This window comes from Mirounga leonina, unplaced genomic scaffold (genome assembly GCF_011800145.1).
Source record: "Mirounga leonina isolate KUSES-001 unplaced genomic scaffold, KU_Mleo_1.0 Mir_115, whole genome shotgun sequence".
NCBI classification, from domain to species: Eukaryota; Metazoa; Chordata; class Mammalia; order Carnivora; family Phocidae; genus Mirounga; species Mirounga leonina.
In genome coordinates, this window is record NW_023270268.1 from 29,982,129 (window position 1) to 30,000,198 (window position 18,070).

General features: G+C 37.1%; 1 protein-coding gene across 4 annotated transcripts in view; it reads right to left on the minus strand.

Annotated features, from left to right (window-relative positions):
- The window catches only part of TOPBP1 (DNA topoisomerase II binding protein 1), a 77,305-nt gene extending 59,630 nt beyond the window's left edge, over positions 1 to 17,675 (minus strand). For 2 of the 4 annotated variants that reach the window (XM_034994918.1, XM_034994917.1), the window contains exons 1-10: positions 17,268 to 17,486; positions 16,824 to 16,914; positions 13,899 to 14,033; positions 12,062 to 12,205; positions 11,012 to 11,193; positions 9,753 to 9,949; positions 8,193 to 8,372; positions 7,332 to 7,501; positions 5,130 to 5,293; positions 4,733 to 4,980 (exon numbers count right to left, since the gene is read on the minus strand). In XM_034994918.1, the coding sequence (XP_034850809.1) occupies positions 4,733 to 4,980; positions 5,130 to 5,293; positions 7,332 to 7,501; positions 8,193 to 8,372; positions 9,753 to 9,949; positions 11,012 to 11,193; positions 12,062 to 12,205; positions 13,899 to 14,033; positions 16,824 to 16,907 (1,504 nt within the window). In that variant the 5' untranslated portion in view covers positions 16,908 to 16,914; positions 17,268 to 17,486. Of the gene's footprint in view, positions 1 to 4,732; positions 4,981 to 5,129; positions 5,294 to 7,331; positions 7,502 to 8,192; positions 8,373 to 9,752; positions 9,950 to 11,011; positions 11,194 to 12,061; positions 12,206 to 13,236; positions 13,400 to 13,898; positions 14,034 to 16,823; positions 16,915 to 17,267; positions 17,487 to 17,533 lie in introns of those variants that run through there. The other 2 variants (XM_034994916.1, XM_034994919.1) reach the window with 2 other exon arrangements.
- Between the last annotated feature and the right edge of the window lie 395 nt (positions 17,676 to 18,070).

The window sequence follows — 18,070 nt, forward strand, 5'->3', positions numbered from 1 at the left end:
ATAAGATACCTAGGAATATACCTAACTAAAAAGGTGAAAGACCTGTACTCTGAATACTATAAAACACTGATTACAGAAATTGAAGATGACACCAAGAAATGGAAAGACATTCCATGCTCATGGATTGGAAGAACAAATACTGTTAAAATGTCTGCACCGCCCAAAGCAATCTACACATTTAATGCAATCCCTATCAAAATACCAACAGCATTTTTCACAGAACTAGAACAAACAATCCTAAAATTTGTATGGAACCACAAATGACCCCCAGTAGCCAAAGCATCTTGAGAAAGAAAAGCAAAGCTGGAGGCACCACAATTCCAGACTTCAAGTTACTTTACAGAGCTGTAGTAATCAAAACAGTATGGTACTGGCACAAAAACAGACACATGGATCAGAATAGCGAACCCAGAAATAAAGCATTAACTATATGGTCAATTAATCTTTGACAAAGCAGGAAAGAATATGCAATGGGAAAAGGACAGTCTCTTTAACAAAAGGTGTTGGGAAAACTGGACAGCACTATGCAAAAGAATGAAACTGGACCACTTCCTTACACCATACACAAAAAGGATAAAAGACCCAAATTTGAGACCTGAAAACATAAAAATCCTAGAAGAGAACACAGGCAGTAACCTCTTTAACACAGGCCACAGCAACTTTTTTCTGGATAGGTCTTTGGAGGCAAGGGAAACAAAAGCAAAAATAAACTATTGGGACTACATCAAAATTAAAAGCTTCTGCACAGTGAAGGAAACACTAAACAAAACTAAAAGGCAACCTATGGAATGGGAGGAGATATTTGCAAATCATATATCTGATGAAGGGCAAAAAAAAAAAAACAAACCTGATTCAAAGGGATACATGCACCCCTATGTTTATAGCAGCATTATTTACAATAGCCAAGATACGGAAGCAGCCCAAGTATTTAATGACTGATAAATGGATAAAGAAGATGTGGTGTATGTGTACACACACACACACACACACACACAGAGGAATATTATTGAGCCATAAGAAAGGATGAAATCTTGCCATTTGCAATGACATGGATGGAGGTAGAGAGTATAATGCTAAGCAAAATAAATCAGAGAAAGACAAATATCAAATGATTTCACTCATATGTGGAATTTAAGAAAGAAATAGGAAAAGGGAAAAAAAAAATGAGAGAGACAAAGCAATAAACAGACTCTTAATTACAGAGAACAATCTAATGGTTACCAGAGGGGATGGGGGAGCAGGAATGGGTTCAATAAGTGATGTGGATTAAGGAGTGCACTTGCCATGATAAGCACCAGGTGATGTATGGAATTGTTCAATCCCTATATTGTATACATGAAACTAATACAGCACTGTATGTTAACTAACTGGAATTAAAGTAAAAACATAAAAAAAAAGAAATACTGGAAATTCCCTTCTAGAAATGTGGTAGCTAGACATCTGAAACCCTCTCACTATCATGTACTTGAAAATATAGGATAAAATACTAAAAGCATCAGTACAAATACATAGCTGAATTTGCAGGAAAGCATGGGAGATCCTTAAGGACTGAAAATGGAAGTAGTAGTAATGAATGCAGAGCATTAAGTGGTCACTAAAACTAATGGTTACCCTGAATCTGAATCTATTTTGGCAGAAACTTAGACCCTCAGAATTTAAGGACATCACATGGAGGGAAACAGAGTCAAGTCTTTGGTCTCCCACAAATTAGAGGTGGGGCAGAGTATACCCCGAGGAAACAAACCCAGAAACCCTAAAGGGAAATAAATATCTTTAGTTACAATACAGTCCCAAATCAACCAAACAATAACAAAAACCGACCCTGTAAAGGAAATAACAAGTACATCTGACTTTGGCTTTGGGTCAAGGGGGAAAAACATCTCTCCTGAGAATCTGTCATCATAAGCTCGTCCTCAAAGTAGGTTAGGGTACAAATTTATACTAGCCTGATGGTCCAAAAAACATCCAGCCAATAAACTGAGAAGTGTCTGGAGTTGGAAAATTCCTAGACTTCTGGCAGATTTAAACATGAACCATTTCTAAAGAAACAAACCCTCACCTCAAGCTTCACCTCAAGCTTCTTAGACTTCGCACAGTCCTAATAAGAATGAGTTTACAATATCAGAAAAACATGAAGAATCTAGGCACCATTAACACTAAAGAGAATTACCCTTCCCCTCCACTCAGATGTAGCAGTATGTTTAATGTGTTTCAAGAAATAAGTAAAAAGACATGAATACAGAATAACAGATTATTAAGAGAACTAGAACTTCTAGGAATTGAAAAAATAATTACTGAAATAAAAAACTTTTTTTTTTTTTTGAAATAAAAAACTTAATGGATGGGTTAACCACAGTAGGCAACAGCTGAACAGAGAAACAGTGATGTGGAAGGAAATCCTGAAGAAATTACACATAATAAATCACAGAAAGACAAAAAGATGAAATTAGAAGGGCAGGTTAAGTGTTCCACACAAAGAGCTAATGGGAATTAGAGAATATAGAGTGGGAAAGCAGCAATATTCAAAGGTAACAGATGAAATTTTTTTAGAATGAAAAAAAAAAAAAAAAAAAAAAACCCCTCACTAATCCTTAGATTCAGAAAGCACAATGAATTCCAAGTAGGACAAGTACATGGTAAAACTCTAGGACATCAGCATTAAAAAGGAGATATTAAAAACAGCAAGAAAAAAAGATTTCCTACAAAAGAATAACGATTACACTGAATGACTTCTTCTTATCCAGCAGCCATGGAAACAGGACAATGAAATAACATCTCTGGGAGCTCAAAGTAACTGTCTAGGATATTCCTAGCATAACTGTTTTTTAAGAACAAGGACAAAAAATAAAGACATTAATAGAAACTGAAGGAATTTCTAAAGGATATATTTTATAGGAGGAAAGAAAATGATCCCAGAAGAGAGTTCTCAGATACAACAAAGAATGTGAAGCAAAGAAATTGCTAAACATGATGGTAAATCAAAACAAGTATGGACCATGTAAAACAGTAAGTGTCTAACTGTCTGATTAAAAAAGAGAATGACAATATTAGCCCAAATCACATAAATTGAGTATATTAGTGTATGTAGGGGGTGTGATCAGCAGTGCTATTGAAGATAGTGTTATAAAGTTGTGTTATTCAAGATTAAGATAAAAGTTCTGATTAACTTTAGATTTCAAGTTATGATGCCCATTCAAGTTCCAAGTAATCACTGGAAATATAAATAGATGTAACTTCCACATCAGTAGAGGGAAGACAGGAAGGAAGTTGGGAGGCTGGGGTGAGAGGGGACAAGCTCAAGCTATCCAAAAGGAAGCAAAAATGTTAAACAAAGAAGCACAGAAAAATGGGACAAACAGCACAAATTAAGATGGTATAAAATAACAAGTAACAATAAATGTAAATTGACCAAATTTGCATTTTAAAGAAAAAGTCATACCAGATAAATACCATATCACATGAGGCAGGGACAGTTCTATTAATATCAGACAAACAGATTTTAAGGAAAAAAAAATAGGAAAATGAGGATCATCATGTAATAAAACATCAAACTATATTAAAAAACTAAATTTGACAGAACTACATGGAGAAACTGTCAAAGCCACCATTACAGTGGAGGAGTTTAACACATCTGTGTCATTAATCCATACAGAGTAGACCAAACTTGGCATCATGTACATGTAAAGAAACCTCCAAGCAATCACAGAGACATGGGTAAGTAAGAACAATCTCAGCAGTACTGTTTGCACTGGCAAAAAAAAGAGACACAATAAAAATGTCTATAGGTGGGAAAACAGATAAACTGTGGTATATTCGACCAGTTACTTGGATTAAATTATCTCTCATGGTTGGAGGAGAGCAGCAAAAGAGTACATACCATATGTCATCTATATAAGCTAAAATATACACAAAATGAGAGTATCTATATTGCATATAGATATATATACATGTAAACTATAAGGAAAATGGAGACTCACAGGGGGCTTTTGGTATAGTGGAATACTCTATTTTTTTAATACCTATGTAGTAGTAGATGGTTATTCATCACATTATTCTTGACATCTTTTTCAATGTATTAAATATTTCACAAAAACTTTTTCTTAAATAAGAAATTCTGCTCACAACTCTTCACTGGTAAATTTCCTTCCCACACTGAGAAGACTACATACAGAGGCTGTGGTACACAGTGCAGCACTGTATGCATTAAAGAGCACAATAACCAAGTAAGAGGTAATTATAAGGTTAAAATAAAAGTTCATGCTGTTACATGGGCACCTGGGTGGCTCAGATGGTTAAGTGTCTGCCTTTGGCTCAGGTCATGATCTCAGGGTCCTGGGACTGAGCCCCTCGTTGGGCTCCCTGCTCAGCACGGAGTCTGCCTTTCCTTCTCCCTTTGTCCCCCCACCTCATGTGCTCACTCTAATGAATAAATAATATCTTTAAAAAAATTTAAAAAAAAAAAGTTCATGCTGTTACAAACTCACACTAACAAACTGATGCTGGTATATAAAACAGATCAAAGAGGAGCCAGTGAGTTGAAGAGAGATGAGAGGGTCAAAGGGTTCAGCATCCCCTGGCCTTGCCTACTTAGAAAAAGTAACAAACATAAAACACTAAGGGAAGAAAAAGGTTTAACTTAAAATCTAGAAAACCCGGCAGAAATCACATGTGTATGTATTCTGCTACTAAAACATTTCTTAATGACTGTAAACACTAATCAACTATTTCTTACCTACTGTTGGGTTATTATTTACATACTGAGAGAGCAGATCTTCGTCAGCTTGTTCATGCTTTTCATCAGAAGCCAAGTCTTTCTTAGAGAAGCTGTTGTTCTTTTTTAAAAGAGCTGTTTTACTTTCAGGTTGATCTGAAACTGGAATTTCCACTGGCTGGTAGTTAGCATGGATATATGGCTCTTCAGGAAGCATATAACCTTTACTAAAACACTCTAGCAACCATTTTGCTCCCACTACATGAGGCCTACAAAAATAGTACATAATTATATATTAGTTTAAACCATAAAGACCATCATCCCACTTGCCATGCAGTTTCCATAATTGCATGGATATGCAATTTTAAGAAAAATCATTACAGAGTAAAAATTGCTTTAAATTAAAAACCGACAAAACCTGTGGGCCGATTTATCCCAAAACTGCTTCAGTTCATCATCATAATCTCCCACAATAACATGAGTTACATCTTCATTGAGCTGATTAAAACGAACTCCACCTCCACTGTTAATAAGCCTTCTCAGTTTATCTAGCTTTCTGCCACTAAAACCGCAAAGATAGATCTGCAACGAAAGAAAATACTTACTTTAGATTAATGCATTTAAGATGGTTTGTTTCTCAACAGAAACACATTAAAAATACATATCTAAATGCATTGTGTGTAAATAAGACAGCTCTGTGTACATTTAAAATATATTAAGAATCGAGTATATTCTGAAACTTTTTTTTTTTTAACAATTCGACATTTTTTTTAAAAAGATTTTTTAAATTCACTTGAGAGAGAGCGGGAACGAGTGAGAGCAGGAGCTGGGGAGAGGATCAGAGGGACAGGGAGAAGCAGACTCCTCGCTGAGCAGGGAGCCCAACATGGGGCTCAATCGCAGGACCCTGGGATCATGACCTGAGCCGAAGACAGATGCTTACCTCACTGAGCCACCCAGGCGCCCCAATAATTCTGAAATTTTTATTTTTTATTACTTCTTCACAGTCCCATAGCATTATTATCCACAGTAGACACCTGGTAAGTACTGTGAGGCTTTAATAAAATAGAAGCTAGAATTCAGTTATCTTCCTGATACTAGGGCATAGCAATGTCTAAAATGCAGGTAGCTTCTTAAATTATAAAGATCTTATTACCTGTAAATTTAAATTATAGAAACAAACTGGAGTTTATATATCTGAATTCAGAAAACTTGGGTTTAAATTTTGGTTCAGAGGCCAATAATTAACTACATGACCATGATAAGTTACTTAGGTTCTTTAAACCAATTTTCTTAACTATAAATTGAGATACCTTTTACACAGTTGATTACACAAAAAAAATTTAAGTCGAGCTGAGGACAGTGCTTTGAGGATAATACATGTGCAATAATTTATTTTTAACTATCAGTATGTATGTAAACTAATTTAATAAATATAAAAAGCCTTCTCATCTGTATTTTACATTTAAAAAAAATTTCTTAAGAATGGCAAATCTAGGGATGCCTGGGTGGTTCAGTCGGTTAAGTGTCCGCCTTCGGCTCAGGTCATGATCTCAGGGTCCTGGGATCGAATCCCACGTCAGGCTCCTTGCTTGGCAGGGAAACTGCTTCTCCCTCTGCCTGCCACTCCCCCTGCTTGTGCGTGCTCTGTCTGGCAAATAAATAAATAAAATCTTAAAAAAAAAAAGAATGGCAAATCTATTTCTAACTGCATTTATATCCCAAACTAAATAACCTCTATTATTAGAAGATACTGTAACAAAAATCAGGAATCATAAATAAAAGTCAGGGGCATCTAGGTGGTATACTTGGTTAGGCGTCTAACTCTTGGTTTTGTCTCAGGTCATGATCTCAGGGTACTGAGACCGAGCTCCATGTTGGGCTCCGTGCACGGCACAGAGTCTGCTTGAGATCCTTTCTCCTTCCCCCTCTGCCCCTCCCTCTTGTGCTGTCTCTCTCCCCCTCTAAAATAAATAAATCTTAAAAAAACAACTAAAAGTCATATCCATAATTAGTAGAGTCTAGGATAAAAGATTATATAAGACACTTTCTGTTCTGCCAATAAATTGATGTTTTATCAACTAATATATAGCCTATTCACTCTAAAAGTAGAAATATATTAAATAAGTATTCAGCTCTAGGAGATCTGTAGCATATGATGTTTCCATCAAGGCACTTATAAGATAGTTTATTCATACACTAAAAAAAATTAAGTAGCCTAAGAGACATTAAACAAAGTCTCTTAGGTCTAATGGTTAGGAACATAGGATTTGGAGTAGATGGCTGTCTACTTAATGTCTGTGTGAATCTGAACAAGAATTTTAATCCGCTAAGCCTCAGCCTCAGGGTAATAACCATTTTAGAGTTATTTGTGGGAATTAAATGAGAGTATATACAACATATTAACAATATATGTGAATTGATTACCACAGTTTAGGGTATTAGAAACACTTAAAAAATGACAGTTAATGACAGACGTGGCCTAATGTTTGCATCTGCTTAGCTAGAGTGAAGGGTTTATATGGATAAGGAACAAGCCCAACTCTGAGGGGTCTTCAAAGTCAGGCTAGGAAGTACTAATGTACATTATCACTGCATGTATTACATAATAAAGACATACCCGACAACCATCTAATAAATCTTCAGGTGCTTGAAATGCACTGACATCCAGATTTTCTAGATTTTCAAGTGTAGGCTCCACTTTACTATTAAGAACTGAATTACACATCGATTCATTTATGCAACTTGCACTGATGTTGGAAATATGGCTGACATCTGAAAGAGTACGACCTACATATCAAACAAAGATGTAGAAATTTATGGAGATAAAATTGTGATTACCTATTTTCCTACAGATTAATTTTTCTTATACACTAAGTGCTGTGGATAATTTCCAAAGTAAGCTTCAAACGTTTTTACTGAAATCTTAGTGGCCAGTTTTGAGAAGGGAAAATGAAACTAAGGTTCCTATTTTATTCAAATAAAAACATACTTAATACATTTTAATAGTGGCTAGCTTCCATTTAAAATATGAAGTTGCTGGCTGTAGGGTCCAGGAAAGAAAAAAGTGTAACATCTGCTAAATTGCCAACAAGGCACCTACAAAATAGAAATGGTTTTCAATTTTATATGAATACAGATGGTCTATAGTAATTGTAGCAAACTAATAAGAATGTATTACATTTGCCCACCAGTCAAGCTTGGAAAAATTCTTTTAAGTCTCTATTGGTACTCTCGATTTCTTTAATCATCTTTTGCAGTAAATCAACGTATGAAAGAAAATATACATCCGTTATAAAAAGAAATATCTAGACTTCTGGACTGATCTTCATACAATTTAGTTATTACACAATTATGCCTGGAAACATAGCAAGAAAGGATGAATTCCCTACTATATCTCACCGATCCTATTTACAAATCAATTCTTACAAAGAAAATGGTGTTAAAAACGACTGTTTACTCTAATCCCACTGAAACTTACTGTCAACTGTGTTGATCTGGCCAGTAGGAGTTGAAGTATCAGGCACAGTCTTTGTTTCTGGTCTAGGCTCTGTCTTGTATATGGATTCATCCTGACAAAAACCTTTGTCAACACTGTCAAAAAACCACTGTGTGGTCACACAGTGTACATTCCATCTCTTGGCACATTCGTATTTTTGACCTATCATGTTCATTAAGAAATAGAAATGTAAACCATTAAAATCTATCTCTGCAGAAATATTTGAAGTATGATAGGTTATGGGAAAAAACTCACCTAAACAAAATTAAAGTTACCAGTAACTATTCTTATACAAACTATGTTATATAGTATATGCAAGGGGGTTTATCTCTTAAAATTGTGGAATTTATGTGGGGTAACTGAAATATTAGACTTGGTTTGAGTATAGCCTCCAATGCTTAATTCCTTTAAACCAGTTTCTTAATCTGTAACATGGGAGTAACTCACAGAATTATGTGGCTTTAGTAAGACTGCATAAAACAACTGTGAAGATTGTAAATGTCTGCAATATAAAAAATACCAGCTTTGAACAGACTATTCTAATGTCAATAGGATTTGACTTGAAGTCCAAATAGACAGGCATATTATAAGAAATATAGCTTTTTATTGCCTTAAAACAACTTTTAACACAATGTATTTAGAACCAGTGTCATAGAGAAACTGAGGTCAATACATAGTAAACAATAACATGAAAAGGATTTTTTTGGACATTCTTGAGAGCTAAGAGATGAACTGCCTTCAGATTCAGAAATTCAATAGCAGTTACCAACTCTACTCACAATTATAATATCATAATTGGCCATATGCAAAGTTCTGACTTAAGGACAGAACTAATTAATTTTAGAAGGTTTTTTTCCCCTAATTTTGTTATCTTGGTAGCTTAATAAAACACAGTATAAGGAAATAATAAAAACATTAACAAAATTCTTCTCTCATCAGTTTGTATATATTTTAATGGTATTGGTAAAGAAAAAAAAAAATCTTCCAAAACAGGTATAAAGGTTACAAGACACCAAAATTAAACATAATTTTAAGGAATTCTTATTGGTAATGTATTTTTCTTTTAACTGCCTCATTTCTGCAAGATGTATCTTCAAGTTACAACTTGTAGTTCATCCAATAAAGCTGATTCATTCAATTAAAAACTAAGTCAAGCTTTTAAAATTTATCATTAGAAAGAAATGTAATTTAGCTACATCTATTAGACTTTTTGTTATTCATCCAAATTTCTTGTTTCGTAAGTATTTGGTAACTAAGTAAGAAACCTTTTCTTTAAATAAATAAATAAATAAATAAAAATAAAAATCAAACAATAAAAACCACTGGAAATTGAAAAAAAATTTTTTCTATGATCTGGATAAACCTGGATAGTCATGTAATTTTTCTACAGATTATGAACCAAACTATCTTTGTAAGAATTTAGGGGGAAAAAATACCAGATTTATTAACACATCAGAAGCAAAAGCTATTCTGTAAAGATCTTAAAATGTTAAATACTAGAGAAAATTGTGCATTTTTTCCATTTGGGAAACATAGTTTTACCTTTTGGTTCTTGCACAATGAGGTGTGTACATTCATTCATTTTCAGTTGTCCCATGTATTGACCTCCATGCTTAATTGTGAGTTGCTGAACTGCCTTCCTGTCTAAGCTACACAAGCCAGTCACACAGATAATGCAACCAAGAAAAATAGGACACTTGAAGTCTTCCATGTTTACATCAGTATACCTAGCTATTTTTCTGGGGAAAATAAGTAACAAGGAAAAAATTAACATATTAATATACCAGAAGGTTTAAAATTTACCAGAAGAATAATGACAAACAACAGAAATCACTAATGCTTTCCTCATTTTTTAGAAAAGGGGCACTGACACTCAAAATTACACTAACTGCTCATCTAGTTCATCCATGTCACTAGTAAAAGGTAGTATTTCAGATAGAGTTTCTCAAATAAAACTGTTTTAAGGGTTAACTCTTTGAGTTCATGCTGGTCAAAGTGGTATATTTTCCAAAATTTTAAGTGTGAATTTACTTAAAAACTCAAATGGTTGCCTATTAGAAAAATGGACTTTCTATCCTTCCATTACACTATTTAAATAATAAGCAATGATTTTTGGCAGAATACCAACAAAAATATCATCACCGTTTTTCCATGTAAGACAGATGTGCTAGGAATGAAGGTACCAACGTGGAGACAGGTTTAGGATGTGCCGGTGTTGATAGGAAGACTGGAAAAATGCCCATTTCTAAGGTCCACCAGGGCAGGGATGCTATCCTGATTTGCTCAGTATGCATGTCTAATGCCTACCTCAGGCCAGGTTCATAAAATGAACTTGATTAACATTTACTGAATGACCACATCTTAGTTAATGGCTGACATGTTTACATTCAACTTTACATAGACACCTTTGAGAGGGAATAGGACTATCCAAATGGTTAATTTACTCTCCATCTTAGCACAGTAGTGGAAGGATAATGCAACTTAAGAGCTACAGTTGCCTCAGTGATCTTCTCAACTATTTTACAAGAATTTACCGACGAAAGCAATTTCTACTGTCAAAGCATTTCTTACCTTGTAGCTAATATTAAATCAAGAGCCTAATCTACCTATCAACTTATACCTTGATAAGAGCTTGCAGATTGTGCTTATTCTCAGTGAAGAGTAATAACCCCATCTTTTGTCCCCGAATAACAAATCCCAAGAGGACAACATAAAACCTCCCCTGTAATAACCCACAATATGCCATGATTGAACGTATCATTTTTTTTCAAGTCTAGAAAACACATAAATGTCTTTCTTACTTCTCTTGTGACTTTTCCCAAAGTGTTTTAATCCAAGAAGGAAGCAAAATAGGTTTTTTTAGGTTTGCAGCAACTAAATATTTTTTGCTGCCAACTTCTCCTGCAATAAGGTGAGTTACTGATATATTAAGGTCTCTATATACACGTCCACCCATCATTTGTACATATTTATGAACTTCTTCCTGTAAACCCAAAAGAAAAAACATCAATACTAAAGCAAACAATATCTCTTCCATTTTTTAATACAAAAACTCAAATATCTTTTGTTGTTGTTAGCTTGAAGGCACAAATGTTTCTCACTACTATAAAGTTAAATAATTGCTTTTTGGATAAAATATGAATTATAAATAAATTTAAAAATAATTACTTTCATATATTATTTCCTATAGTTGTTTCTTTCAACTCCATAAGTTTATTAACCTGTTGTTTCTAGAATATACTTTAATATACTGTGCATATATAAAAATATAAATTGTATACATTATATATAAAAATATGTTTTATCTCTCTTAGAAAGCATCATTGAAGCATTTCTTGCCTTGTAGCAAATGTTAAATCCACAGCCCATTCTACCTATCAACATTTTTTAAAATAATTTTTTTTTAAAGATTTTATTGGAGAGCGAGCGAGAGAGGGAGCGTGGGCACAAGTGGGGGGAGAGGGAGAAGAAAACTCCCTGCTGAGCTCAGAGCCCAACGACCCCAGGACACTGAGATCATGACCTGAGCTGAAGGCAGAAGCTTAACCAACTGAGCCACCCAGGCACCCCATCAACATTTTTTTTAAAAAGATTAACCATCTATATTGGAAAAATGTGACTAAAACTCTAACTCATCAATTGCATAGGGGAAAAAGGGGAGTTTTCTTTCAAGTAATCAGTTCTCAATAAAACAGATTCCATTATATTCATTAAAACAGAAAAGATATATATTGGTGTACACAAACTTTAAGTCATGAACAAGTACAAGGTCTTTCAAAGTGTCTCCTATGCAGTGAAAGATTAAGTGTGGAGGTAAATATATTGATCATCATATTCCTCTCAGCACCTACCCTTTTATCTTTTTCCAGGCTTGTACAAGATACAGTTACATCAGACATAACCATATTATAAACTGGATGTTCAGCTCTTGGGACGCATCGCTGGTGGTGCAAACAAAATATGACTACTTGAGGGCCAACAATTCTGCAGCCAAGCTACAAAAAAGGGGAGAAGGTTTAGTATGTAGGAAAAGACTTCCTGCTTATAAAATTACATTTTGTAATATTTAGCAATTCTTTTTTTTTTAAGATTTTATTTATTTATTTGACAGAGAAGGGGGGGGGAGAGAGAGAGAGAGAGCACAAGCAGGGAGAGCGGCAGGCAGAGGGGGGAGGGAGAAGCAGGCTCCCCACTGAGCAGGGATCCCAATGTGGGGCTCGATCCCAGCACCCTGGGATCATGACCTGAGCCAAAGGTAGACACTTAATCGACTGAGCCAGCCAGGCGCCTCAATATTTATCAATTCTTTACAGAAGCTGATGACCACTGCAGAAAAATCACTAAATTGTTATAAGAAAAAATAAGGACCGTTATATAATTTCTCAGACACTACTCATTAACACACATGCAAATCAAACAATGCAGTCTATCAAAAGAAATAAGCTTCAAGAGCCACATTCAGTCACAACTGCCACCAAATTTTAATATCTGAAACAAACACAGTCTTAATGATAGGGTATAGGAATAACAGTCTTATGCTCTAACTGGGAAAATCCATATATACTTTTTAAATGAAGTATCCAGCCAACCAAGCAGTTTAAAAGTTTAAGAGACTAATTAACCCCTTCTAAAATATCTATTCTTCACACAAACACACAAAAATCCTAGGCAGTTTCTACATTTGTTTTAAATACTTTGTCTTCAACTCAATGTCTTTCCAAGTAAGTATTTCTCAAAGATATTATGGGTTATTAAAAAATATGACCTTTTACTTTCATTGATAGCTGAGTTAAGAAAAGCTGACAGCTCAACATCAGCACATTCAGGCCAGATCTAGAAAGCATATGGTTGCCAAAGTCACCAAGGCATGACTGATTTAAAGATTTACACGGTAAAAAATTGTTATCTTTTTGTTCAGTCATAGGAAAATTTGAGTTTTTAATGCTATTGATTCTATCTGACAAGGAGTGTTATTTCCAAAAGGAGGGTAAGACCAACAATGCTTTTGGCAAAGGTGGGCACAGACCTTCCATAAATTGTGCAGATACTGCATCTACCTATTCTTCTATGTTTTCTTCTCCTTCAAACAAGAATCACTTCTTTGTAATCTGGATGGAATTACAGCCAGTTTACTTTTATTTCAATGCTTCTCTTGTCCAGACACCAAAAAAGTAATGAGTCAGTAGACTCTGGAATCAACAAAAAGAAATAAGATGGCTCATTGGTATATTAGCAACACTCATCCCCAAAATGCTTCCTTTAGGCATATAATGTTTCAGACCCTCTCTACAAGGTACAGGTACGAAAATTCTGCGTGCAAGAGCACATAGGAAAGACAATAAATAACCAAGCATTATGTTGAGATGTTTTCCAACTCTCTACTGAAACTCCTGCAATCAAACTGAGTTTAAGTATGGTAGAACTCTGTCACTAAAATGTTTCATTACTATACCATTCACTTAAGCTAAGTGAAGTTAAATCTCCTGAAATATAAAAATTACATATAACAAAAGCCTAGCGTAACATGACTAGCCTTTAAAAATATAATTCTGGTCTCCCAAAACCAAAAGATTCCTCTATATTAATAATCTGTAAAATACTTCGTGGTCACTAAAGAACTTATGTCCACTAAAGCAAAAATAAAACAAAAATCAGACTACAGAAGGAACACATGAAAAGTTAGCAAACCTTTTTGAGGTGATCAAAGACAACGCCACTAAATGGGTCACAGATATAAAGTGACCTATCATTTTCCTTTATCTTCAATGCTTCTTCTTCTGTAATAATCTGAAGATATTCTTCTGATTGGAACTCTTTTATTGACTGAAAGAAAAAAAATGAAAGAATGCACCTGAAATTTTTCACCTGTAATTAAGTCCTGTGAACTCTATCTTCAAAAATCCATCCCAATCCAATCTTTTCCCCCATTGAAAGCTACCATGATCTCTCACCCAGACCTCCGCAGAAGTCTACAAAGTGGTTCCTTTTCCTTTCCCTGCCCTACATCTGTTCTCCCTGTAGCAACTAGTAATCTCTTTAATGATACAAACCAGGTCATGAGTCTGGCCCCTGCCTATCTCCCCACTCTTACCTTCTACCTCTCATCTCCCCTGCTTACTATTCTCTAGCCACTCCTACTTTCTTGGTAGGCCTGGAACAAGCCAAGCATGAACTCATTAGAGGATCTGCTCTTGTTCCCACTATGTGAAATATTCTCCCAGTCTTTACCTGACTTGATCCCTCACTTCAATCAGATTTGCTCAAATGAAAAGGAAAAAGTCAGAATCCTTACCACAGCCCTTAAGGCCCTTTACATGTCCTCTTTATTCTTACTCTCTAAAGCACCCGTTAATGTTCTTCCCCCATCCCTTGTTCACTATACTAATGTATAGCCACACTAATGTTGGATAGGCACTCCAAATACTTTCTCAGGGGCCTGTGTATGGCTGTTCTGTCTGAAAGCTTCTTCCCCAGACATCCACATGGCTAACCATCTCACCTCCTTCAAGTGTACTCAATTATCTTCTCCATAAAGCCTTCACCAATCACACTCTACTTAAGACTGTAAACTTCCCTTCTCCCCCAACAAACACCCTCTGGAACTCCTTAACCTATTTTGCTCTTTTCTCTTCCCATAGCACATAGCACCCTACAACATATTATAGTTTACTCATTTATCCTGTCTGATTTAGGTCTAGGTCCTCCTGCTAAAATAGAATGTAAGCTCTGAGAAAGTATGGATCTTTGCCTGCTGTGCTCACTGATGGATCCCAAGTACTATAACAGTGCTTAATAGGTCATGACACTCAGTAATTATTTGCTGAATGAACTTTAAAGAAAAACCCGCTACAACAGTGCTTCTTAAACTTTAATATACATAGGAATTACACTGAGGATCTTGTTAAAATGCAGATTCTAACTGGTCAGTCTGAGTTGTGCCCAAGGTTCTGCATTTCCAACTCTCCTGATGGGGTCTGTAAGTAGCAAGGATCTACGACACCCCCACATCTTCCCACATTACACTGTACACAGTGAAACATACTGTGTATTACCAAAAAATGAAGTGTAACCAGAAATTTGAGACTCAAATTTTTTCAACATACAAAGGTCTACTCTGGTTAGTAGACATAGAAAGCAATGTAATTTCCAAGAATAGCAAGTCTGCTACTTTCAATAAAAATGTCATAATAGGACGTCTGGGTGGCTCAGTCAGTTAAGTGTCTGCCTTTTGCTCTGGTCATGATCTCAGGGTCCTGGAATTGAGCCCCACATCAGGCTCTCTGCTCTGTGGGGAGCCTGCTTCTCCCTCTGCCTGCCACTCCCCCTGCTCCAGACACTTTTTTGGTGTCTGGACAAGAGAAGCATTGAAATAAAAGTAAACTGGCTGTAATTCCATCCAGATTACAAAGAAGTGATTCTTGTTTGAAGGAGAAGAAAACATAGAAGAATAGGTAGATGCAGTATCTGCACAATTTATGGAAGGTCTGTGCCCACCTTTGCCAAAAGCATTGTTGGTCTTACCCTCCTTTTGGAAATAACACTCCTTGTCAGATAGAATCAATAGCATTAAAAACTCAAATTTTCCTATGACTGAACAAAAAGATAACAATTTTTTACCGTGTAAATCTTCAAAGATTTTATTTATTTATTTATTTTTAAAGATTTTATTTATTTGACAGAGAGAGATACAGCGAGAGAGGGAACACAAGCAGCGGGAGTGGGAGAGGGAGAAGCAGGCTTCCCGCCGAGCAGGGAGCCCGATCATGACTTGAGCCGAAGGCAGCCACTTAACCAACTGAGCCACCCAGGTGCCCCGCATCCTTGTAGATTCTTATGCACACTGAAGTTTTGAGAACTACTGGTTTAGTTATAGTTTGGCAATGTCTCTGTAATCAATGAATTTGAGGTGGGGCTTCATGAAACCCCTCCGGCTTGAAACTGGTCAAAAGGTGATACAGTTAGCACCCAAAGTAATATCGGTTCGGTAAATCAACAAGTAGTTATAGAGAATGCAGTTTGAATCAAACCAATGTATATTCTTGAACAAGGGTCCGAAAGGAATCTTAAGAATACAGGCGTACTTCATTTTATTGTGCTTCATAGATACTGTATTTTTTATTTTTTTAAAGATTTTATTTATTTATTTGACAGAGATATAGCGAGAGCAGGAACACAAGCAGGGAGAGTGGGAGAGGGAGAAGCAGGCCTCCTGTTGAGCAGGGACCCCGATGCGGGGCTCGATCCCAGGACCCTGGGATCATGACCTGAGCCGAAGGCAGACGCTTAACGACTGAGCCACCCAGGCGCCCCGCTACCGTGTAAATCTTTAAATCAGTCATGCCTTGGTGACTTTGGCAACCTCTCTCTCCTATCACTCTCTGTCAAATAAATAAAATCTTAAAAAAAGTAATAGATTTCATGTTCCCCGAAATACATAATCATATATTTACATCAATCCGAAAATATGTAACAACACATCTATATTAATGTACACTACAATAAAACTAGTATAAAAATAAATTATTAAAACATAAAAAGTCCAACAAATCATAAACACTAAAAACAAGAAAATGAATTCACAGCATCAAACAAGGCATTTTCAACTGTTCTTACCTCAAGAGCTTTAAAAAAACATTCGGAGTTGTCTGAAGACTTTAAAAACTTCACAAGAAACGGTTCTTTGTCATTTCTGGACATCTTTGAACTGTCAAAATAAAAGAACCATTAACAAGGACAAAAGCACATCATGTATGAAGTTAAATGTTAAAAGCAGGTATTTTTCCGTGCAGACAACAATGCCCAAAGAGAGACATTCTGGCCTTGCCCGTGAATTCGTTCGTTAGTTTCTAAGAAACTCTGGAATGTGGGCGAAGTCAAGGACAAAGATGACAACACCAATCCTTGCAAATCAGAGAACGAAATTAATGTCCCTAAACTGACTACGCTCAGGGCCTTTGTTAGGAGGCTCTAGGGGTCTAGGGCTCAATGGGCATTCAATTGCACTTAGTTTAAGGACACACATGATGAAACTGTCCAGGGCCCTTGACGTTTGCTCGCCCCTCAGTAAACGGACTTCAGAAATGGAAGCCGGTTAGCAAGGTCACGCCCCCAGAGGCCGAAAGCTCCTGCTTGCCGGCGGCCACAGAAGGGCCGGGCTCTCGGTCCAACCGCAGCCACGTCCTCTCCGGCGTCAAAGTCCCACCTGCCGGTCCGAGGGCCGGTTACACGGGCGGGAGACAAGGGCCCCGAAGGCCAGCGGAGGTGTCGCGGCCCCCCAACTGGGGTGGGGAGGGAGCTGGGTCCTCTCTCCGTGTCTCGCTCACCTCGGTGGAGCCTGGGGGGTCTTTGGGAGGCGACTGGAGGGGCGCGCGGCCTGCAGGACCGTGGCTGGGGTCGGGCGCCAGCCCGGCGCACACCCGCCGCAGTCGGCGGCGCCCCCGACCCGAAGCAAACGCCGAACCCGGAAATTGCCGAGGCGGCGAACCGACTTTCGCGCCAACCGCGAGGACGCGCCCGCCTCTTCCTGCGGAAGTGACGCCATCCGCAGCGGCGGGAGGAGGACCGAGATGTCAAAGGTGGAGCTGGTGGCGGTGGGCGAGGCGTTATTGCCGGCTGGCTTAGGGGTTACCGGGGTTTAGGGCTTTGAAGCGGGTGCCTTGGCTCCGCTGAGAGTTGGCCAGTGCTGACGGCCCAGGGGCTGGGGCAGCAGGCCAGGAGTACCTTAGAGGAGATCCTAACACATCGAAAAATAAAGCCCCCGGGGAAAATTAGGTTTCCTCCATCAGTATTTCACACCTGCCATATGCCAGGCAGTGCGTGAGAAACCATATATTATCGCCCCAAACAACTCTATGAGGAAA